General features: G+C 41.8%; 2 protein-coding genes across 2 annotated transcripts in view; both read right to left on the minus strand.

The window, feature by feature from the left end:
- Positions 1–24143, minus strand: part of plxnb2b (plexin b2b) — a 224437-nt gene that overhangs the window by 31188 nt on the left and 169106 nt on the right. The window contains exons 23-29 of the mRNA XM_080437931.1: positions 20554–20763; positions 14246–14425; positions 10484–10620; positions 9109–9209; positions 6554–6780; positions 4354–4535; positions 1627–1693 (exon numbers count right to left, since the gene is read on the minus strand). Of these exons, the coding sequence (XP_080294057.1) occupies positions 1627–1693; positions 4354–4535; positions 6554–6780; positions 9109–9209; positions 10484–10620; positions 14246–14425; positions 20554–20763 (1104 nt within the window). The remainder of the gene's footprint in view (positions 1–1626; positions 1694–4353; positions 4536–6553; positions 6781–9108; positions 9210–10483; positions 10621–14245; positions 14426–20553; positions 20764–24143) is intronic.
- On the minus strand, positions 21839–22490 carry LOC308092109 (small ribosomal subunit protein uS7-like). The gene has a single exon (XM_080437932.1). It carries the CDS (start codon positions 22464–22466, stop codon positions 21852–21854), a length of 615 nt encoding a protein of 204 aa, XP_080294058.1. The 5' UTR covers positions 22467–22490; the 3' UTR covers positions 21839–21851.

Raw genomic sequence — 24143 nt, forward strand, 5'->3', positions numbered from 1 at the left:
GTTAATGTGTGAATTGAGGCTCAGATGAGAATCATTTTGATAACAATGAATTTCCGCAGAAGGATATTCAGTAACTTGCACAAGCTTAATTTATACTCTGCAACTCCGCAAGAACAGATGTTTAAAGGGCAAGACCACTTTGGTAGAGGTTTGGGTTGTGTAGTTACCTTGCCATGATGTACAGTAACTCCAAAAACAATGCTCCATTGATATGAAATTCAAAATATGCTAAAAGAGTGACTTTGAGAGCTGTTTCACCGTGGTACAATGTAAGTCAATGAGAAGCATATTTTGAATTATCAATTTCTAATCAATGGAGCAATAGCCTCGATCTCCAGGCTTTTATTGTTTAGTTTTGCTAAAAAATAAAAGCCTGGCCCAGCACGTCGGTGTACTCGGTATGAGGAAGTGTTTCATTTCCCAACCAACCAGAGTGCAGTGGGCGTCGCTCGTAATGTTGTGTTAACGGGGCAGGGGTTGACGGACAGATCGGTGAACCAATGGGATCAGGCGCAATCTCTCGCCGGCTCTATACACCCGCCCCTCTATACACGAAATCAGGAGGGTTGGGGCAGTCTAATGGAGCAATAATGTTTTATTTCTTGTCCACCTTTGGAGTTACATCATGGCAAGGCAAGCACACAACCCAAACCTCTACCAAAGTGGTCTTGCCCTTTAAGCTAACGCCGCTTCAAGTTGTGAAGCGTTATTTGAAAAAGATCAGTCCTTGTTGGCAGAAGTGACACCATCATACTATGGAGTATAAATAAGAGCTGGGGTCTTCAATGTTTTTCAGGTCAAGGACCCAGCTTAGCTGAGAGAGAGATGAAGCAGGGACCCCCACTACATATTGTATAAAACTGTGTTGCAGATGAAAAATGTTCATAGATTTCATGGATAGCTTCATAGACTTGTTTGACAGCACTATCATATCAGTTTTGTGTAAATGGCCAATATCCTATATTAATGTTTTTTTATATTTTTTTGCTTGTTGTTTACACACAATCTTTTCTATAAATACAGTATGTTGGATTCATGTTCATGTGTATTTTCAGACATTTAACCACTTAAACCCTCAATACTTACAGTAAATATAGGCTTGACCTTTGGCTCTGTACTTGATCTGCTCTATATTCCCTGTACATCAAATCTCTTCGCCAAAAATAACAATGCGTCGTGAGCTCGTAGATCGGCTATTTTTGGCGAAGGTTCCCGCCCGGGAAAATAGATGCTAGGGTTCAAGTGGTTAATGTAAAAAAAAACTCAACACAAATATGTTGAGGACTCTCTGTAGTAACTCTGAGGAATGGTTTGACAGCTTTGACATTAGACTTGTTTGACAGCACTCCAAAGTCCTTCTGGTACTTTTTAATTCATTAAGGCACGGGCAGCATTTCGGCGTCAAGCCTTCCTCAGCATGCATCACACTGAGAGGAAGGCTTGACACCGACACGCGTCCGTGTATGCTGCCCGTGCCTTAATGAATCAAAAAAGTACCAGAAGGACTTCGGAGTGTCGGTTATTATTTTCTTATTCGTGAGATGTGTGTGCACCCGGGAAATTACATTCATATAGACCGAGCGTGCTCGTTTTTGTTTTCTACTTTTGTTACAGTTGTATCATTACCTTCAAGAACTGATAGAGGCAGATAGACATCCAGTTACACAGCATTCTCTCCACCACCGTCTCTGACCTGGAAAGACACACAACATAACATAACATAACATAACAGTTTACCGTTCAGGATGCTGCTGATGACACTTTGCTGGAAGCTGTCCATCGGTATGGGGGCCTATTGTTAGCTGTTAGCATGCCTAATTAGCAGTCTTGTAATATAGGGGTGGGTGGGGGCGGGGGGGGCCGTGTTGGCACAATGGTCTAATCAGCATAACGAGCCTTCTCCACCGGGGGATAATTAGTGATGTGTACTTGCAAAACAGCCAGTCGGAGGGGCCTGCTGAGGCAACAGTTGACAGTTCAGAATCGTGGTGCAGCCCTCCAGAATTAACCCGTTAAGACCGGGAACGCATCCGTGTCATTTTTTGATTTGAGCCAAAAAGCATTGTTTTACACTTTGGCTATTAAAAAATAGCAGATATACAAGTTCATAGCGTGGCACCAAGTGCCGCGCTATGAACTTGTAGATCTGCTATTTTACAAAAAAATCTTGACAATCTGAGCAAATCTTTGAATATATGTTTTAAAGCGATTTTTTAAACTCCTATCTTCGCTTCTGGGGGTCCCTGCAACAAAATATTTTGAGATGGGGGTCCACGGCTAAATACATATAATTTTGGGGGTCCTTGACAATTATGAAAAAGTTTGAGAACCACTGATATACTGTAGCAACACATGTTTTTTAGAAAACTGTTGGGATTTAGAAGACATTTCTGCTTTGTTGTTGAATCGTGTTGCTTTTTCTGTAAAGCACTTTCGCTTTATTTTATGTTATGTCTTTCAACCTGTAAAGCACTTTGAGCTGCATTTATGTCATGAAAGGTGCTAAATAAATACAGTTTATTATTATTATTATTATTATTTGTAGAATCGGCATCAGGCCTTAATGGGTTAAGTGAGCTAACTGTACCGCGAGACAGTCACAGTCCCACTGGGGGGGACAGGCTGCAGTTCCCAGAGGATTTGACCTTGAGATAATAATAATAGTAATAGTAATAATGATGAATGTGTCCCCTTGCTTTTTTTTTTCTAGTTGTTGTCAGGGATATCGGGCCAAGTACATTTGCATAATAATACTGTACCAGGAGTTTGTCCTCTGCATTTAACCCATCCTAACTATTAGCATCAGTGGGCCTGCTAATTAGCGCCTGGGGAGCAGTTGTCTTGCTCAAGGACACTTTGTTGTCGCTATAAGCCAAGAGGAGGAGGAAGAGCCGGGGATTGAACCGACCGACCCGACCCTAGAACCTTTCCGGTTCCCAAGCGGCCGCTCTACAGTATCTCCAGTCCTGAGCCGCTGACGTCATCGCCACCCCAAAATAAATGGCCAAATGTTTGTGTAGTTTGAATGGGACGCCATGGGACTCGAACCAAGGACCTTAGTATCCCCATGAGAAGGTGACTTAATGGAGAGACACCTCAGATCATTACAGTGATGCAAGGACAATCACTGAGGAGTCTTGCACACAGAGAAGTTAGATTAACCAATTAAACCCTACGTACTTTGTTGACTGGGGTCCCCCAGGGGTCTGTACTTGTAGCCTGGCATGGCCAGACTAATAGCACTGAGTAGATATTAGTCTGGAATCTCTGTGTGGAACCTGCATTTCCAAGGGGCGAATTCCCCCAAAAATGCCTCTGGTGATAAACCCGCCCCATATTTGCATACTGGGCCCTGATTGGTCCCTCACTACTTCGGAGGGAGTGAAATCCAATCACAACTGAGCGGTGCCAGACCAAATATGCCGAGGGCAATTCTTATTTTTTTGCAATGGCAGATTCGTCTGGTTTCCAGGCTAATTGAAAGATTCAATGTTTTGACCAGAATGACCACAAATGAGTCATGTTTAACACATTAACCGCCAAGACCGTAGTCCTACGGGCCGTTAAATCCAACTGTTAAGCGCCGAGACCGATTTTTTTTTTTTTTCAATTTTCCAGGGGGACCATTTTCAGTGTAACACCACCCGAAATCGACCGGAAGTGCGATCACGTTTTTTGTTTCCTGTCTGCCTTCATTCTAAGTCGTACACAAAAAAACCCTGTAAAAGCTGTACAGGACATGTAGTTTTTCATCCTCGCATTTCCCATGTTAACATAAACGATCAGAACTCAAACATGGCGGCTCCGTTTGACACGCGGTCTCGACGAGTAGACACCAGGACATGTGCCCGTTGTTTACAAACATTGGATCGGGCAATCTAAAGGATTTTAACGGGGCCTATGGCGACCTGAAAAAAACAAAAAACAACAATAAAACCTTGGCACTGGTGAGTACATTATGAGATTAGCCCTTGGCGGTGGATGTGTTAAAAAAAAAAAAGCCAATGTGATTCTGCAAAAAAATACTTAGTAAATGTATCTGGCTCACACATGACCTAACCAGCGTTATATAGAGAGAGAGTTGCGTCAGTAGCATAGACTCCCATTGTAAGAATGGAATGCGGAAATGCAGAAGTTCCAATGTTTGGAACTACAGGTGGCAACATCCCGCTTTGCAGCGAGATCAAAGCGCGATGCAACTGTCTCTCTCTATATAACGTTGGATCTAACAATATGCACACTTGGCTGGGATAGGGAATCTCCTAACACTGGAGCAGCGTGTATTGTAAAGCAGCATGTGTTTCCTGCTTGCGCTGCTGCTGTCTCTCTGTATGTGTTGCAACACTTCCTCACCTGCGCAGCATGAGCTTGGGGTTCTTGCTGTGGACGTAGTCCCCCATCAGTTCCAGCAGGAGGGTCCTCATGATGTCCGTGTAGTACTCCAGTTTGCCGTGCAGCGCCACCGTCAGCAGGGAGGCAAAGTACACCTTGGCGCGCGCGTTGAAGTCCGGTTTGCTTTCGCACGTCCGAATGAACTGCGTTTCAAGAAATTAGAGAAATGCGTCATGTGGTGGAAAAAGTAGGCTACTATTTTTTTTTTTACTTAAGTAAAAGTATAAACTAACTAAAATGACAAAAGTATTGGTAACAAAATGTACTTAAAGTACCAAAAGTAGAAAGTAGTCCACTCATTATGTAGAATGTCCCATTTCACAAGCTTTCACATATATATATAAAAAAGAAAAATATATATAATGTATAAAAATCTATTGAGAATAGCAGATCTACAAGCTCACAATGCGTCGCATCGCGACGCATTGTGAGCTTGTACAGTAGATCTGCTATTTTCAAACGGCCGAAATGTATATAGGGCTGAAGTGTTTACTGTACATTTTGTAATAATAATCAAAATCTACAAAGTAACTAGTAACTAACGTTTTCAAATAATTGAAGTGGAGTAAAAAGTACAATATTTGTCTCTGAGATGTAGTGGAGTAAAAAAAAAAAAAAATTGGAAATACAACAGTAAAGTAGAAAATACCCCAAAAATGTACTTAAGTACAGCACTTGACTAAATGTACTTAGTTACTTTACACCACTGTGTAAATGCACGTAACAGAGCGAGAGGGAAGAGCACGCATGAGAATACACACACATACTGAAAGTATGTGCTCGGCGTGCAAATATCCGCAAATGCACGCTCGCCACCACGTGCACACAGACACATGCACACACAGACAGCTTACATATGTAGATGTAAATGATCCTGAGAGCAATGCTAGTAATAATAAGCCCAACAATCCAAACACAAAGCTCCATTTGGTTCAGGGTGCTGTTAAATCGTTAGGGCTACAACCAGACGCCAATTAGTGGGAGAGAGATTTTCACACACACACACACACACACACACACACACACACACACACACACACACACACACACACACACACACACACACACACACACACACACAACACCTGAGCTGTTTCAGTCTTCCACGCTTGAACAGATCCACACATCTCTGTCTCCTCGGTTCTCTCACATCCTGTACTGTTATGCTGTATGCCTTTCCAGCAGAATGGTGCGAACATTACCGGTTCAAAAGAAAATATATATATAACTTATGTATATGGAACCTAGTTAAATTAATAGGCAGAGAAGTGTTAGACCAGCTGTGATGAGGGCATATTATTAGCTGCTGAAACACTGGTTTTCTTTTCTTTTCTCCCCAAACTTAGTATGCCAATGAATTCCTCCCCACACACTTTTGCGTATTGTCACGGCTGTATTCTTCTGGCTCACGTCACCTGCTAGTAAGGAGGAACCCCCACCGGGAGGACGTAGAGCCTCTCCGTCCTACTCCTCCCGCTCAACGCTCCCAGCTGACAGGTGCCGCCCCCAGCCTGTAGGTGAACGTGCAGTGACCACCCGGCTTCCCTCCCCCGGAACACGGGCCAATTGTGTTCGTATAGACGCTCGACAAAGCGAAATTCAAATTCCCCTAGCCTCAATATCTGTGAATCGGAGCCATGAGAGTGAGCCTAGCTTGTATATCTGCTATTTTTTGGAAAAATCATGAAACTTTAGTTTGAATATATTCTTAAAGCGAACATTTGTAACTCAAATCTTTGCTTCTGGGGGATTCTACAAATGTCTTCTAAATCCTAACAGGTTTCTGAAAAACTATTTGTCCGCCGACCCCCCATTTCAAAATATGTTGTTCCAAGGACCCCCCCAGAAGCAAAGATTTGAGTTACAAATGTTCGCTTAAAAAAAATATACTGTAATATTCAAAGATTTGCACAAATGTTCACGATTTTTCAAAAATAGCAGATATACAAGCTCATAGCGTGGCACTCGGTGCCGCGCTATGAGCTTGTATATCTGCTATTTTTGAATAGCCAAATAAATCTAAAATGACACAGATGCTTTCCCGGATTGAATGGGTTAAGTGGTTAAGTGTGTGTGGGTGTGTGTGTGTGTGTGTGTGTGTGTGTGTGTGTGTGTGTGTGTGTGTGTGTGTGTGCATGTGTGCGTATCTAATGCGGCTTACATTGATGAGGAAGGTCTTGGAGTTGAGCAGGTTGGAGAACTGGTTGAGGGCGTTGGCCACGACGGCTTTGCGCGCCTCGGGGATGTCCAGCTTGCCCGTGATCATCACGTCGTTCGCGCCGTCCTTGGAGGGCAGGAAGAAGACGCGGTCGGTGTAGGTCTTGTAGTCCAGGAAGGGGACTGCTCCGCTCTGCTCGTTGGTGTGGTCCTCCATCTCAATCATCAGGTCTGCATGGGACACAGAGGAGAGAAGAAGATCAATGGCATGCAGTGGTGGAAAGTAACTGAGTACAATTACTCAAAGTACTACGCAAAAGTGTTGAGGTACTGTGCTTTTGGTTTACGTGAATATTTCCATGTTGCAATACTTTATGGTGCCAGTGGTTCTGAAACTGTTTCATGTCAAGGACCCCCAAATTGATATGTATTTGTATGTATGTAACATCTGTAAATGTTTTGTGCCAGGGACCGCCAGAAGAGAAGATCCGTGTTAAAACAAATAATCAAAATTACTCAAAATGTTCCAAACATTTAAAGAAATAGCAGATGTACAAGCTCGCAGCGCAGCACGAAGTGACGCGCTGCAAGCTTGTAGATCTGCTATTTTTGAATAGCCAACATATAAATGGATAAAATGTTTGTGATGCTATATTAACTATTTTAGCTTTGTCTGGGGACCCCAAGGACACCACTTTGAGAACCACAGCTTTAATACGCACACTATTTGACGATAGCATTAGTTACTTTGCAAATTTAGATAAAACATACATTAAGTGATAAATGATGATGTATTATTATAGGTTAAGTTATTCGGTATTAAGGTCAGGTCTATAATGCATTATGAGCACATCTATAATGCATTATAATGCACTTATAACTGAGGCTTCATAACACTCGTTATAGATGTGTATAATTATGCAGAGCAACTTATGACAAGGTTTATGAAGTATTATAAGTGCTGGTTATAATGCATATTATGCATTATAAGCTCAGCGTATGTCTTCCACCACTGACGGCATCTCAGTCCTCTCTAACGGCAAGCGTTTGTCCTTTAAGCCAGTAGTTCTCAATTTGTTTTGGCTCAGGGAACCCCTGTAAATAACGTTATAATCCACGGCACCCCTGAATTACATTGTTACTTTATATAGCACCTTAAGATACAGCATGTCACCAGGAAAACTTGAGAGAATATCTGTTTCCATTAGGACAGATTGAAAAGGACTTTATACTTGACTTTTAACCACTTGAACCCCAGCGTCCCTATTCTGGGGGGGGAACATTCACCAAAAATAGCAGATCTACAAGCTCAAAACGCATCACGTTGTGACACGTTGTGACACGTTGTGACACGTTGTGAGCTTGTAGCTCTGCTATTTTTGGCAAAGAGATTTTGGTGAAGATGGAAAAAGAACGCACCAAGTACAGTGAAACTCAGGTCAGTTTTAATAAGTACAGAGGGTCTAAGGGGTTAAACTGATGAATTACAAATATTATCAAAGTATTTCGGCAGCACCCCTGGACTTGCGTCACGGTACCCACTTAGAGAAACCCTGGTTTAAGTGGTACACGGTCAAGTCTCCACCGTTAATTCGGGTCCATTTGGTGACATTTTGTCTGATCTCAAGAGTTTACAAATGGCTAAATGAACACTGAGGATTTTGCTGTGCACACGCATCGTTAAGCTTTCCGACGAGCAGACATGAAGATTATTAGCAGAGAAATAACGGCAACTCTGAAAGCCTCTTTTTATTACTTTAATTGTAAAGCCGCTGCTCGTAATCCTTGTTAAATTATGCATAAACACAGCAGCCTCATAACATTATGTGCTTATACAAAGTACGCCACCCCAACAGTAGAATAACAACAAAAACTGTAATAGTGTTAAAGCACAGCCTCTTAAAGCCATGGATGCTCTGTGGGACATTAGTGGAGGCAGGTGGTACTGGGTACTGTACCATACAGTAACTGTGAACGGTATACTGTAACGTAGGGCAGTGGTTCTCAAACTGGGGTCCTTGGGGGGGGTTCAAGGGCGTCCCCAGCTAACTTAGTTAATATAGCATTACACATTAACACATTTTAAAGTTTGTTTCTATGCCATCACTTGCACAGTTGAAATCGATGGCGATGCTCCATTGTGTATCTGTTTGTAATTGTTTTTAACCTACTTAGTATTTCATTTGTATATCTTAGTACCAAACTCTTTTTTATTATTAGTTTTAATTGTTTGATGCTGCAGCTGTGTTATATTGTTTGTCGTCTCTGTAAATGAGGGTAACTTCAGTGCCTTTCTAGAATAAATAAAGGTTTGAAATGAAAATAAAGAAAGAAATACAATACCTGTGAATGGCACTGTACCATACAGTTTTTTGATTGATTGATTGATTGAATACTTTACTAGTCAGAAATGTAAAAAGCACGAGGTACAGTATAGACATTAAGGCTAAAAGGATAACACACAAGGTCCTGGGGACTTCGTTTCCATTGTGGTCCTACAGTATGTATTCAATTCATCAACGTACGGTAGCTGTGATTGTGATTTGTACTCTACTGTACCTGTGAACTCCTTCTTGCAGCGGTCTCGTACGCTCTCCTCCAGGTTCTCCAGCTGGTGTTTGACCTTTTCGTACTCTCTCTCTGCCTGCTGACTCTTCCTCCTGTAACAGATGCCACATGGCACACACACACACAAACACACACACATCACTCCATGTTCATCTTCCTCTGATTAATCCCACCGCTCCAAACATCAAGTCTCTAACCCGTCTAATCTGGCTTGAAGATTCAGTCAGTGGGCCATGATGGTGAGGAGGTTAACATGCATTCAGGGTAGTGTCTATTACTATAAACTACTGTTTATCTCAGGGATTCCCAAACCTTTTCAACTTGAGACGCAGAAGAGAATTTGTGTGGCTCCTGGGGACCCAGATGTACAAAAAAATACATTATGAATTCACTAGAAATTCACAGGAAATAGACGATCTACAAGCTCGGCTATTTTCGCTATTTTCAAAAAAAGTTGAAAGTATGTTCGAAGTTATGGTGGGTTCCCAGAACTCAGGTTCTGAGAACCTTATCTGAAACCCAGCCGCAGCGTAATGAAAACAAATCCACAAACCGTGAAATACGTTTCACAGCAGAGCACGGTTCACTGTTCTGTTCGTGTACGGAGTAGGGATCCCCCCTCGAAAACGAGATGGTGCGTTTCAAGGGGTTTATCCTTCCAATAAAGGTACATTATTATTTTAGGGGAAAAGAGCCAATACAGTGGCCTCAAGTACTCTTGACAACAGTTACTGTTACTATTGTAGATCTGCAATTTTTGGTGAGCGACATGCTTTCATAGAAGACCAAATGACTGAAATCAGTCGTGGTGACTGAGAACTTTAATCCATGGGTAGACATTGTGTGAGAGGGGGGCAGTGTAAAGCAACTAAGTACATTTACTCAAGTACACTGTACTTTTTTAGGTAGTTTTACTTTACTGGAGTATTTCCAATTTTCAATACTTTTACTTTTACTCCACTACATCTCAGAGGAAAATATTGTACTTTTACTCCACTACAATTATTTGATAACTTTAGTTACTAGTTACTTTGCAGATATACATTATTATATTATAAAACATTCATTAACCACTTCAGCCCCATTTTATACATAGGCTATTTGAAAATAGCCGATCTACAAGCTCACAACGCGTCGCATCGCGACACGTTGTGAGCTTGTAGATCTGCTATTTTCAAACATTTTAGTACTTTTACTTTTGGTACTTTGATGCCAATACTTTAGTACTTTTACTCAAGTAACATTTTGAACACAGGCCTTTTTACTTGTAACAGAGTATTTTTATATTGTGGTATTGCTACTTTTACTTAAGTAAAATATCCGAGTACTTCTTCCACCACTGGGGGAGGGGGGGGGTGTACTGTACCTGTAGCAGTAGACGGAGACGGCGATGATGAGCAGCATGGGGATGATGACAGCAGGGATGATGATGTAGAGAGGGACCTCGTACTTGCTCTCGTAGTGCACCGAGCCCACCACCCACTCCCCTTTGCCAAACTTGATCTGTGTGGGAGATGCAGAGAAAGAAGAAGAAAACCACAAAACCAGTCATTCAGAGGAGTTCCCGACATGTTGGCAGCATATATTATTTTTTACAAGCATACATAGTACAGTGCAATAAGTCTGAGGCAACTCTTAAAGGGATAGTTCACCCCCAAAAAGAATTTTCTTTAGTCACCCCATGGAGACTTGACTTCATGGATATTTTTTTGTTTTTGTCGCATTCCTAAGACCATAATTTGATGACCGCCAGCAGTTCCGGTAGGAGACACAAAGAGTCTCCTTTGTGTCTTCTACCGGAACCGCTGCCTACCGGTCCACTGGTCATCAAAATATTGGCTGAAGATGCGATAAAAACAAAAAAATATCCATGAATTCAAGTCTCCATGGGGTGACTAATCGATAGAAATAAAGTATTTTTTGGGTGAACTATCCCTTTAACAGGTCAAAGTAAAAAAAGCTAACAATAAAGGGCCCGGACTGCTGGCGTAGCGGTCCGGGCACCTGACAGCGTGTCGCGGGTTCGAATCCCGATCCCGACGACATTTGCTGCGTGTCACTCCCGTCTCTCTCTCCCCATTTCCTGTCAGTTTACTGTATACTATCAATAAAGGCAGAAAAAGCCAAAAAAATCGTGAAATTTCTTTTAAGTAAGCACAAAGCATTGATATGCAGGCCAGGATTATAACACATTAGGCTCATGGGGCTACAGCCCGGGGCCAAAACAGCTTAACTACATATTTTAATAATAAAATGATAATAAAATATGAAATATGTTGTGTAACCTCGGTAGATAGAACTGGAGCAATTCACTGACACTGTAGTTTTTCAGTCAGTACTTATGTGGTGCTGGACAGAACATGGGGGATCGGGAAGGTAACATAAGTGGCATGATGGTAACACGATAATTAACCCATTAAGACCGGGAACGCATCTGTGTCATTTTTTGATTTCTTTGGCTATTCAAAAATAGCAGATCTACAAGCTCATAGCGCAGCACTGAGTGCCGCGCTACGAGCTTGTAGATCTGCTATTTTTGTGCAAATCTTTGAATATATATATATTAATTAAAGCAAACATTTGTAACTCAAATCTTTGCTTCCGGGGATTCTACAAATGTCTTCTAAGTCCTACAGTTTTTAAAAAAAAATTATGTTTCTATATCAGTGGTTCTCAAAGACCCCCAAAAATGTATTTGGCCGCGGACCCCCCATCTCAAAATGTTTTGTTCCAGGGACCCCCAGAAGCAAAGATTTGAGTTAAAAATGTTCGATTGAAAAAAATAAATATGTACAGTATATTCAAAGATTTGACACATTTAAAACATTATTTTTCAAAAATAGCAGATCTACAAGCTGCAGATCTATAGCGCGGCACTCTGTGCCGTGCCATGAGCTGGTATATCTGCTATTTATGAATAGCCAAAGAAATCTTAAAATGACACAGATGCGTTCCCGGTCTTAATGGGTTAAGATGTAATTGTAATTGTAACGTCTAAAGTGTGGCAAACTGCCACAGAAACTCAATGAAGTGCTAAATACACTGTGTGTGTGTGTGTGTGTGTAGTGCTGTGCTCAGCACTTTGTTGTCAGGCACTTCTTTTTTTTTTTTTTTTACACAGAAATTCACGACTATTAATAGTCCGCGGGTGTAATTTCTTCCCAAAGTAATTTCAGCCAGATAAATGAAACAATAGCTCACTTAGAGGGATTAGCAGTGGGAGAGGGTATACTGCATTCATCAAACACGGTGGCTGAGCTGTAATTAAATGTAATTGCCGGCCTGTGGCAAAGAGATAGTTGAAAAGAGGGGTCCTAAGGTGTTCGTCCGGCACACCCACAGATGTCTGGTGCAGATGAATGATATGTGTTCTTATGACTGTGTGTATACGTGTGTGTGTATGTGTCCATTTGTCAGTCTCTCTTCTTTGTGTTCTGCCTGCTATAAGGCATTAATTCCTACCAGTGATGGAAAGTTACACCTCCAAGTACAATTACTCAAGGACTGTACACCAGTGGTTCTCAAACTTTAAAATGTCAAGGCCTCCCCTTAACTCTGACAGTATACAAATGGAACCAAATGGACCCATTAGGGTCCATTTGGTTCCATTTGTACACCGTCAGAGTTACAGACTTGTAAGTAAGGGTCAAGAGAACCACTGCTGTAGACTTTGTGAGCTTGTGGATCTGCTATTTTCGAAAACGTCCGACACATTGTGAGAGATTTTAGTCATCTTACTTTTTGTACTGTAAGTAAATTTCGATGCCAAATTTTTAATAAAGGCATTGTACTGTCGCGTTTCGACGCGTCGTGAGTTTGTGGCTCGGCTATTTATGGAGAGATTTGGTGTAGCCAGAAGTACAGAGAGTGGTTAACATCCTGTATTATAGTATATGTGCATGAACTTGCAAGACGTGGGTCATTGATCGATTCTCAAAAATTAAGGATCAAAGTGTGTCCCTTATTGGAATTCTTCTGCCTACACACATACGTCGACATGTCCTGGTATGAGCGAATAGGGGAAGGGAATCAACGTCACGTGATGCCTTTGTTTGGCCCGGCAAAAAAACTCGGATGTGTCTCAAAGAATAGGATTATTGGCAGAATCGCGGAACGTATAGAATATTTGGCGGTACCGTTTTCATTTTTCACAAGGTTGTTGCAATGACCTGCACTACTATACCTTACCATATGTTGCGCTATGACGAAATAAACCCATAAAACGTAACCACGTGTACGTTCCGTAATGCAATTCCAATGGTGAAAGCTGTGTTGTTTCACCCCGAAAAAGTAATGGCGGATTCCGCCACGCCCCAAAATACCCGTATGTGTGTCTCAAAGAATAAGGGACAAGTCTTTTTAGTTTCCAAATAGGGGACGATTTTGTATTTCAAGGGGGCTGCGGTTGGCTATAACCAGGGTTGCCAGATCTGCTAATTATAATTTCCCCGCAAAATGTTATTTGAAAATAGCCGAAGCTTGTAGATCGGCTATTTTCAAATAGCTGATGTAAATGTTAAAGTGCTCATGTGGCCCCTAGCCGCTAGCCTGGTATCCAGCCTGCTTCGCAACGTTCGGCGGACTTTTTTTTCTCTCTTCGCTTCTCAGTCTGGAAAGCACCCTATTGACTGGTTTTGCAGAACTACACTGGAACTACATATGTTACGTTAGGCAACGTCGTTGATGATTGGATGTTGTTCAAACGAATGACGAATCACAACGATCACACAGTTTTTTTTTGTCCCGCCCCGCACCACAGACCAATCAGAAGCCACGGTTCGATTCCAGCCGTATGCCATGTCCCGCCTCCCATGGAGATAGGGTGCTTTCCAGACTGAGAAGCGAAGAGATAAAAAAAAATCCGCCGAACGTAGCGAAGCAGGCTGGATCCCAGGCTACCTAGTCGCTTCTTTTGGGATGGTTTTCCTAGACCTGGTTGCTTGTTTCTCTCACAGAATCTGGCAACATTGGCTATAACCAACCTTAGGTGTGTGTGTGTGTGTGTGTGTGTGTGTGTGTGTGTGTGTGTGTGTGTGTGTGTGTGTGTGTGTGTGTGTGTGTGTGTGTGTGTGTGTGTGTCCATCTGTCAGTCCAATATGTCATTGTTTTGTGTCCTCATCATCATTACCAGCAGGTCCAGTGGCTCAGAGCCGGTGTCTCGGCGGTGGCGCTTGGACCGGGCGTTGGGCTGGGTGGGGGGCGGGTCCAGGAACAGCTTCTCGTCCTGCAGGGTGTTGACCACGCAGCGGACGTCGCCCACGTACGCCTGAGCCTCCTTGGCAGTCATGGCGTTGGAGAAACCTTTACCCTGCCAAGACAAGATTAAGATGTTTATTGTCATCGTATGGAACATACTGTACAACGAAATTTAGTTTAGGGCATCCACTTAAGCCATTAAAGGGATAGTTCACCCTTTTTTTTCTATCGATTAGTCACCCCATGGAGGCTTGAATTCATGGATATTTTTTTGTTTTTGTCACATTCCTAAGCCAATAATTTGATGACCAGCGGACCGGTAGGCAGCGGTTCCGGTAGGAGACACAAAGGAGACTCTTTGTCTCTCCTACAGGAACCGCTGCTGGTCATCAAATGATTGGCTTAGGAATGCGACAAAAACCAAACAATTACTTCTGCATCCCTTTAAGCCATGAGGCCGATTCTACAAATGCCTTCTAAATCAGTAGTTCTCACACTTTCAAGATTCTTCAACGTTTTTCTAAAATAGCAGATGTACAAGCTCGCAGCGCGGCTTGTACATCTGCTATTTTAGAATAGCCGCAACAACGCTAAAGTCTAAAATGACACAGATGCTTTCCCGGTTTTAATGGGTTTTTAAAATCAGGTAGCAGCATCAACAAAGAAATACAGACACTGCATCGTTATGCCATAAACAGTTAGTCCGTCATAGTCACTCAGAGTGAGTGAGTGAGTGAGTGAGTGAGTGAGTGAGTGAGTGAGTGAGTGAGTGAGTGAGTGTGTGTGTGTGTGTGTGTGTGTGTGTGTGTGTGTTTGGGGGAGAATGAAGTAATGAGTACTGTCACAGTTCTTGGAAAGAAGCTGTTGTTTTCCGGTCTCTTAGTCCTGACACATTATCTGATGGAAGCATAACAACAACAACACCACCATGGAGGTGTCTGTCCATTATTTTTTGTGATGCTGTATTAACACATTTTGCTGGGGACCCATGGAACCCCATCAAGGACCCCAAAGGGTCCTTAGATCCCACTTTTTTTTTTTACGATTTGTACTTTATTTTTCTTCTTTTTTGACAAACATAGATTTTTTCAACATTGATGCAAGGATATTTAGACAAGACATACAATAAACAACACAATAACAATCATTTTCAAATAGCGACATTGCTGGTAATTAAACGAGACAAGACGTACCATACACAAAATACAAATAAACAAACCTTGAAAACATAAAGACATAAAGACACCAAAGAAAAGAAAAATCAAAAATACACTGCACTAAAGCATACCACCCGCAGTCTACCCCAGTCCTACCCCAGACAAATCTAACCCAAGTTACTTTCTGGTTATTGAATCTTAGACCCCACTTTGAGAACCACTGGATTATTTAATTAACGATTATTCTATCGATTGCTTTTTCGATTAATCGAACAATCGTAAATAAACGCCATACTTGATCATACTACAGCGTCCTCAAAAGTAGCAGATCCACAAGCTTGACTTTTTTTTCAGACAACAGATACAACAAAAACACAAAAATACATTGAAAATGGACGTGACAAAAATAAAAAAGGGGTTGTAGACACTATTTACCCTTATAAAAATACAATTTTTCCCCAACGTTTTTCATATAACTCTGCTTTAGTCCTCAGATTGTAGGTAATATTGTCCATGAGACATATTTCTTCAATAATATCCAACCAGTGTTCCTCTCTAGGAGGATCTGTTTTCAGCCATCTTCTTGGGATGGCTTTTTTAGCCGCCATTGTCAAGATTTTGAACAGGTAGAGTACAGTATGTCCTCATGTCCTATTATGTCCTCATGGTGTCAATCCGAGATATACAATCCGGGGATCACAAATTATCTTATAACCCATTACTTCCTCCTAAATCCGGAGAACACTGTCCCAGAATGTCTGTATTTTCTCACACGACCAAAATATATGTGAGCGATCGGCGTTCAACTGTCCACACTGTCTCCAACAATATTGCTGCTTTCCCAGTTGTTTACTTTAGATCTTTGGTGTAATAAAAACACGTATTAAAGCGAGAGATTTTAACTTTTAATCCCTTTTGTACGCTGTCACTTGATTTCAAAGCCAAACTGATTCGAGCAGGTTAAGATAGCAGCATTAAGTCAAGCACACACACACACACACACACACACACACACACACACACACACACACACACACACACACACACACACACACACACACACACACACACACACACACACACACACACACACACACACACACACACACACACCTCCTTGACATTGTTCTGAAGGCTGCACTGCTCAGAATGACAGACGTATACACGTACAGCGTATGACAGACAGACATGGACAACTTTAGCAGATGTTCCTCTTGCCTAATGTCCCCGTGGAGGATTAATGACAGAGAAAAGAAGCAAATAAATACCACAGTCATCCATGTCTATCTTTAAGCTCTGAAGCAGGAGAGAGATTGTGTCATTTCCACATCTCCAATTCATGAGCCATTTACCTAACCTTGTACTCCATATACTGCATCCGAGACGAGTGCAACTTAATGCAGAATAATGGCAGACGGTAAACTGAAAGTGAATGAGATTGTAGCTACTGTATAGCTGAAAGAGTAGACTGGTTGCAGAATTCAATACTTTAAAAAAGACATTAATTCTCCTTTAAGGAGTTACAGTAAGTGCTGTAAAATAATCTAATATAGTCCCTATTATGTAAAAAAAAAAACACTTCTTATCCAAATTATGTTTAGCTCACTGTGCAAAATGCCTGAGACGTCCTCTAGTAATGCATGAAAACCCTCTCAACTGCAGTTCTGAAGGTTTTCACTTTCTTAACCACATTAAAGCCTGCATATACTCCAAAAAATTACAAACTTTTGTTTTTGTTTCCTTTGCTTCAGCAGGTCAATACGAAGAAAATGAACAAACACAGTGCCTTGCCAACGTTTGTTTCAGCAGCCTCTCCAAGATTTCCTTACTAGTGGAATGCCGTCGCAGAGACACCAATGCAAATACTGTATTGTGTTACCAGTGGTGGAAAGTAACTAAGTACATGTACTCAAGAACTGCACTTAAGTAAAATGTTGAGGTATTTTTCCTTACTAGAGTATTTCCAATTTTCTGTACTTTTACTTCTGCTCCACTACATCACAGAGACAAATATTTATCACAATGTGTCGCGATGCGACGTGTTGTGAGCTTGTAGATCTGCTATTTTCATACATTTTAGACATGATAACTTCAGATATGGCATTTCATGACATTTCATTTCAATGACATTCTGCATAACGAGTACTTTTACTTTAAGTATATTTTGATGCCAATACTTTTGTACTTTTACCCCAGTAAATTTGGAATACTGGACTTTTACTTGTAACAGTGTTTTCTACATTGAAGTATTGTTACTTAAAATAGTTCACTCAAAAAAGTAATCAATTTCCCACCACATGAAGCCTTCAATTGGCTTAGGAATGCGACAAAAACAAAAAAATCTCCATGAATTCAAGGCTTTATGGGGTGCGTATTTGATAGAAGATAAGTAATTTTTTGGGTGAACTACTCCTAAGTAAAACAATGTGAGTACTTCTTCTACCACTGTGTGTGACTGTTCAGACACTCTTGCTTTTATGTTTTATTTCTGCAATCTGCCAGACACATACTGTATGTGGTACCATGGACAGTTTAGAAGTTTTGAAGGTTGTCTGAGGAAGATTATGGGGAATGTATAAACCTCTATAATCCCTCTGTGAAACACTATACAAACAACCAGATGGCAATTAATTCTTGAAGAGAGATAGCACACACACACATTGTCAACTGTGAGACAACTGGGGAAATCTCGGAGACAAATTATGTCAAAGCACGTCGGAGGGTGATGTAAACAGAGTACTAGAGATCTGTGGTAAAAGTCACCAATCCTTCAGAAAGAGGTACTTCGTATATTATCCCAGATAGTCTAAGAGGATATTCATATCTGCCCACAGCTGTGCATTCTGGGCATATTTCCTGATAATCTCAAAGTTAACAAAAAGAGTATGGTTATATATTCTCTTCTCCAGACTAAACATACAATTGCACTCTTTTGGAAAAACCCAGATAAACCAGACACCACTCCAGCAATGGTAGAGAGAATGATCAAACCACTTTGAGCACTAGAGGAACTGACTTTTGCCATTAAAGGGAAATCTGCTAGCTTTCAAGAAATATGGGGACAGTTCATACATTTTATGGAAGGCAATCCTTTAGGACCGGTATTAATAGATGGTTCTGCTACTTTGTAATATGGGAAGAAAAAATATGACGCTTGAAGATCGGCTATTTTCAGCACCCAGCTAAGTGTAAATTAGGCATTGTGAGTTGCATCACAGCCCACCAAAAATACATTTTAGTCAACTAATTAAACTGTAGATTTAGTCGACTAAAATCGTATAATATTTAGTCAACTAAAACAAAACCAAAATATTTGCTGTAAAAATTATAGCACTGTATACATAGTGGACATGGTCTAAAGCAGTGGTTCTCAACCTTTTCAGGCCGCGACCCCCCAAAAGAATCATATTTAAACCGGGGACCCCCTACCCTGATAACCACTTGGAATGTATGAGTTGAGGAAACCAATTTAGTTTGACTAGGTTCCACAGATAAATATTGTGAAAAAAGCAGATCTTCAAGCTCACAACGTCTCGCAATGCGAAGTGTTGTGAGCTTGTAGATCGGCTATTTTCATTTTTTTTTATATTACTTGACAATTTGGCCAATGTTTGACCAGTTATATTGTAGTTTGTTGATTACTTTTGATGCAGTAATGGTCTTTTTATTTTTTTAGGTATTAAAAGGGTCTTAAAAGTCACTTCACTATCATCTGGGGACCCCCCAAAAATCATGAGGGGATCCCCCTGGGGGTCCAGACCCACAGGCTGAGAACCCTTGGTCTAAAGGTTCAGGACTCAGAGCGGACCTGCAGTGAGTAAAAACAATTTTATCCGAGAACTTTCTTCGTTTTTGGCAAGCGAAAAACAAGTAAAAGCATGTATGGCTGCCAGCTTATAAAATTGCATCTAAATTTTTATTGGCAAAGTATTAAGAAAATCTTCTGAAATTATGAAAATTGCTGATCTACAAGCTCCGGCTATTTTCGCCATTCGGCACTCTATAACTTTCATGTCCTGCCGCGGATCGCGGATTTGAACCCCAGCACGAGTGCTGAAAGGTTTTATCACTGAGCCAACAGAGACTGTCTACTTGCTCCAAATTCAAATAGAATGTGGACCTTAATTCAGGCAATATCACCTGTCAACCAGTAGTGGTCAAACCAGACCACAGGATATCCATTTCTCAACAGAAGAGCAGGGAGACCAAATAGAACACACAATATTGTATACATTATAGTGTTATTAATGGTAGGGTAAAGTGATATTGTTTTGTTAAAATAAGTATTAAATAGCTCCATATTCTGATAGTACTCATTGCTATAGAGTGTTTGTTCAGTAACGGGAGTCTCCATGTCTCTCCCCAGCTCTTTAGTAAACAGAAATATCATTTTCAGGTCAGGATACAATCCAATCATGAGAGAGAACTAGCAGTTTAAACAAGTGAAATTGGAAGTGATGACACAAAGAAATGAGCAGACAAAATTGGAACTGGAACAGTTCCAAAAATTTGTACTCTCTCTCTCTCTTCCTGATTGATTGGCTGAAAATTTGCGAAATTGCAACCCTCCTGAAAATCTTTGAATTTTCTGTTTATTAAAGTGGTGGAGAGACGAGGAGACTCTATAGTAATGAGTACTATCAGAATGTAGTGCTTTAACCTTTTAACTAAAACATGCGTTTCCTTCAGCAAAATTAGTATTTTAACCACTTTAACCATATTTTACACTTTGGTTATTCAAAAATCTGCTATCTTTGTGCAAATCTCTATATAATATAAATGTAAAAAATATATGTTATTAATATATTTTTTACATTTTTAACTAAAATCTTTGCTTCTGGAGGTTTCTGGCACAAAACATTTTCAGATGGGGGTCTGCAGCCAAACACAAATAATTTTGGGGGTCCTTGACATGAAAACGTTTGAGAACCACAGCTTTACCATACACTCTACCATAGATATTGGTCAAAATAACATGTTAATCAATTAAAATAAGTTTTCAGTTTGTTGATTTTTCACACAGTATAACATGGCAGTTGTTTGTTATTTCTCTGAGCTCTGAATAATAAGGACGTCATCTCACCGTCACGATGATGATGCTGGTCTCGGTGATGACCTTCTTGGGCAGGTCGTTGAAGACGGGATCCTGGTGGTAGTGGAAGGGTCTCAGCTCCCTCACCCAGTTGTCCAGGTGGATGCAGGCCCTGAACAGCTGGCTGTCGTAGGAGCGGTTCACCGTGGGCGACAGGAACTGGATCACCGTGTCGTTCTTGCTGTGCGCATCCTGGCGGTACTGGATGGATGATGGAGAAAACACAAAAGGGATTCTAGGGCAATGGTTCTCAAACTTCAAAATGTCAACATCTCCCCTTAACTCTGACAGTATACAAATGGAACCAAATGGACCTGTAAGGGTCAATTTAGTTCCATTTGTATACTGTATACTTAGACCCTCCTAAGAGGAACCCAGAGAGATCCTGGAATCCCCAGCAACTTTTGTTAATACAGCATCACACTATTTTTAACCCCTTTATCCACATTTTATACGTTGGCTATTCAAAAATAGCAGATCTACAAGCTAACAGCGCGTCACTTTGTTCTGCAGCTATTTGAACATCTTTGAAAAATCTTGAAAGGGTTTGAAAAATGTTGAATAATTTAGATTATTTTTTTAACACAAATCTTCTCTTCTGGGGGGTCCCTGGAACAAAACATTTTCAGATGGAGGTCCGCAGCCAAATACTAATCAATTTGGGGGACCTTGACATGAAAATATTTGAGAACCAATTCCTCGGTGGGTTGAAATCACGGCTCGGACACTAAAGCCTGATTCAGAATCTCTGTGAGTGTGTCCTCTGCGTATCTTGAGGACCTTTCGAATTCAAACTGGCAAGATTGTGTAGGACTGCCGAGGTTGAGATTGTGTAGGACTTGCCGAGGACTCCAGGGAGTGCAGTGCCCGGCGTGAACTTAGTTGGACCAGCTGTTCTCCAAAAATCTATCCATAAAATCCACAGCACATATCACTGTGTGTCTGTCTGTCTGTCTATCTGTGTCCCTTTTATGACCGTGATATGGTCATAAAAGGTGGTTGTTCCTTTTTTTTGAGAGAGAGAGAATTCTGAACTTTATTCCATGTTCTTTGAGTGGTGCCAACCATTCCTACATTTGACCGTGTGTGTGTGTCTGTCCGTCCGTATGTTTGCGGACGGCCTCAACATGTTTGTGTCTGGCCTCAACAGCTGCAGCTGATTGCAACACAAATATGCAACCAGTTACACTAATTAAACACAAACAGGAGTGCAACACATGCGCATAATGAACTCATCAAAGGCACCACTCACTTCACACTGGGTGTGTTCTTTTTAGAAAGCAAACATTTTAACGGTTGGACTTGGCAACTCGCTCCAACTCATCCTTCTTCTTGATGGCGTAGGAGTTGGACGAACCCTTGGCTGCATTGATCAGCTCATCGGCCAGACACTCGGCGATAGTCTTGATGTTCCTGAAAGCAGCTTCTCTCGCGCCCGTGCACAGCAGCCAGATGGCCTGGTTGACTCTACGGAGGGGGGACACATCCACAGCCTGTCTCCTGACCGTTCCGGCACGACCAATACGAGTGGAGTCCTCACGCGGTCCACCGTTGATGATGGCGTTCACCACCACCTGGAGGGGGTTCTCTACCGTCAGCAGGTGGACGATCTCGAAGGCGTGCTCGACGATGCGCACGGTCATCAGCTTCTTGCCGTTGTTGCGGCCGTGCATCATCATGGAGTTGGTCAGACGCTCCACGATGGGACACTGGGCCTTACGGAAGCGCTTGGCGGCATAACGTCCACCAGAGTGGGGCAGGTACTTAGCGTACTTCTCTTTGACCGCAATATAATCCTGCAGGGAGATGTCATTGATCTGGACATCATCAGTGCTCCATTTCCCAAAGAGCTTGATCTCCGGGGTCTCGGCCACAGCTGGGGCGGTCTCCCAGTTCTCAGCCATTGTGTCTGCCGTTCTGTACCACACTTCTCATCTCCATATATTATATGGAGATCCCTGATGTCATCAATATGACGTCATACACTGGCCTCCAGTCATAAGGAGTGCGTTCGGAAATTGCGCACCGGAGCACACTCACCAATTAATTGTATTGGCCAGTGCGCTCATTGCTGTATTTCCGAACGCACCCAATATATCTTCCAATGACATTCATTTTTAAGTCTGCCCGTGACCTGAAAACAGTCTGACACCCTGGGCTTTAATGGCTACCGGCAGTGGTAAGATTGAGTCTGTTCACGTCAATGTGAACATTTGACACAAACATTTGCCATGTTCATCAGTTGGGTGCAATTAACACATTCGTTGTTCACCCAGCGCATGAAGCACCCCGCAAGTACACTCTTCTTCCGCTTAAGTGCGGAAGACTTTGTTTCAAACGGTAGAAGCATGCGCAGTAGCGTTTTAAATGCGGAAGTATTGCAATCCCAGATTTGACCACCAGGCGACGGCAGCTCCACTGTTCTCCCGCAGTTCTGGGGGCTTGCCTCCAGCACTATGATAATGGGTATTGCATAACAGAAGCAGCTTTGCATTAGCTGTATACAACACAGAGAATGAGTAAATACACATGGAGCTCATTTAAAACGACGAGACAAGAGAGAATGCATTGCAATAACAAATGGATTTTTACTGTTCCTTTGGTGTAAGCCACTAAATATAATTAAGCGTCCGTCCACGCGCCAACAGCCAGAATGACTCTTATGAAATCTTTGGAACAAGTTCAGTGGACAAAAAACTCCCAACCAGGAGAGAGGCTTATGAGCTAGACCAGCCAGGGTCTTTAGAGATAAATGTATCGACTGGCTGCTAGTTTTGTTGCAGACCCACGTCCTTCCAAACATCGTTGCCTTGTCCCCGGGGACAAGGGGCGGCAGGGGCTTAAAAGTGGAGTTTTGTCAAAGCAAAAAGCCTGATTTATACTCAGCCGAGTCCCGGTGTCACGCGCCAAAAATAGCCGAGCTCACAACGCTCACAAACGCAACCCGTTGTGAGCTTAATTGTAGATCGTCAGAAAACCAACCCTGATTGAACTCTGGCTCTTCTTTTATCTGGCGTCCACATATTTGGGCATGTCATTATAGGCGAACATTTTCAGAAATATATTTAACCAAAAAAGTCCAAAATAGCAGATCTACAAGCCCACAATGTGTCCCATCACATTGTGGAACGGCTATCCGCAATCCTTTTTATATATATATATGTCTCCGTCGGGTGGAAACATCATGTGTCCAAAACTGTTACTTTTCAGGATTCAAATTCAAAAATAGCAGATCTTCAAGCTCAAAACGTGTTGCTTCGCGCCACGTTTCAAGCTTGCAGATCTGCTACTTTTGTTGCTTTTGTGTGACGCTGTAGTATGATCAAGTAGGGCATTAATTTACGGAAAAACACAACATGTAAAATAGAGGTAGGCAACGATATATACACATTTTAAAGGATTTCTATGTTATATACACAAACACACACACAGCGACAAACATACAGAGCTGAGCTCACACAAACAGCTCACACAGACACCAAACATTATCCCACATTAATCCCACCCCATATCCCTCCCCCATGGGACCAAGAGAGCATCCAAAAAAGATTAGAGAAACAAAAGAAGAGAACAAAAGATGA

The sequence above is a fragment of the Gymnoscopelus braueri genome (assembly GCF_963280865.1).
Source record: "Gymnoscopelus braueri genome assembly, chromosome: 9".
Taxonomy (NCBI): Eukaryota; Metazoa; Chordata; class Actinopteri; order Myctophiformes; family Myctophidae; genus Gymnoscopelus; species Gymnoscopelus braueri.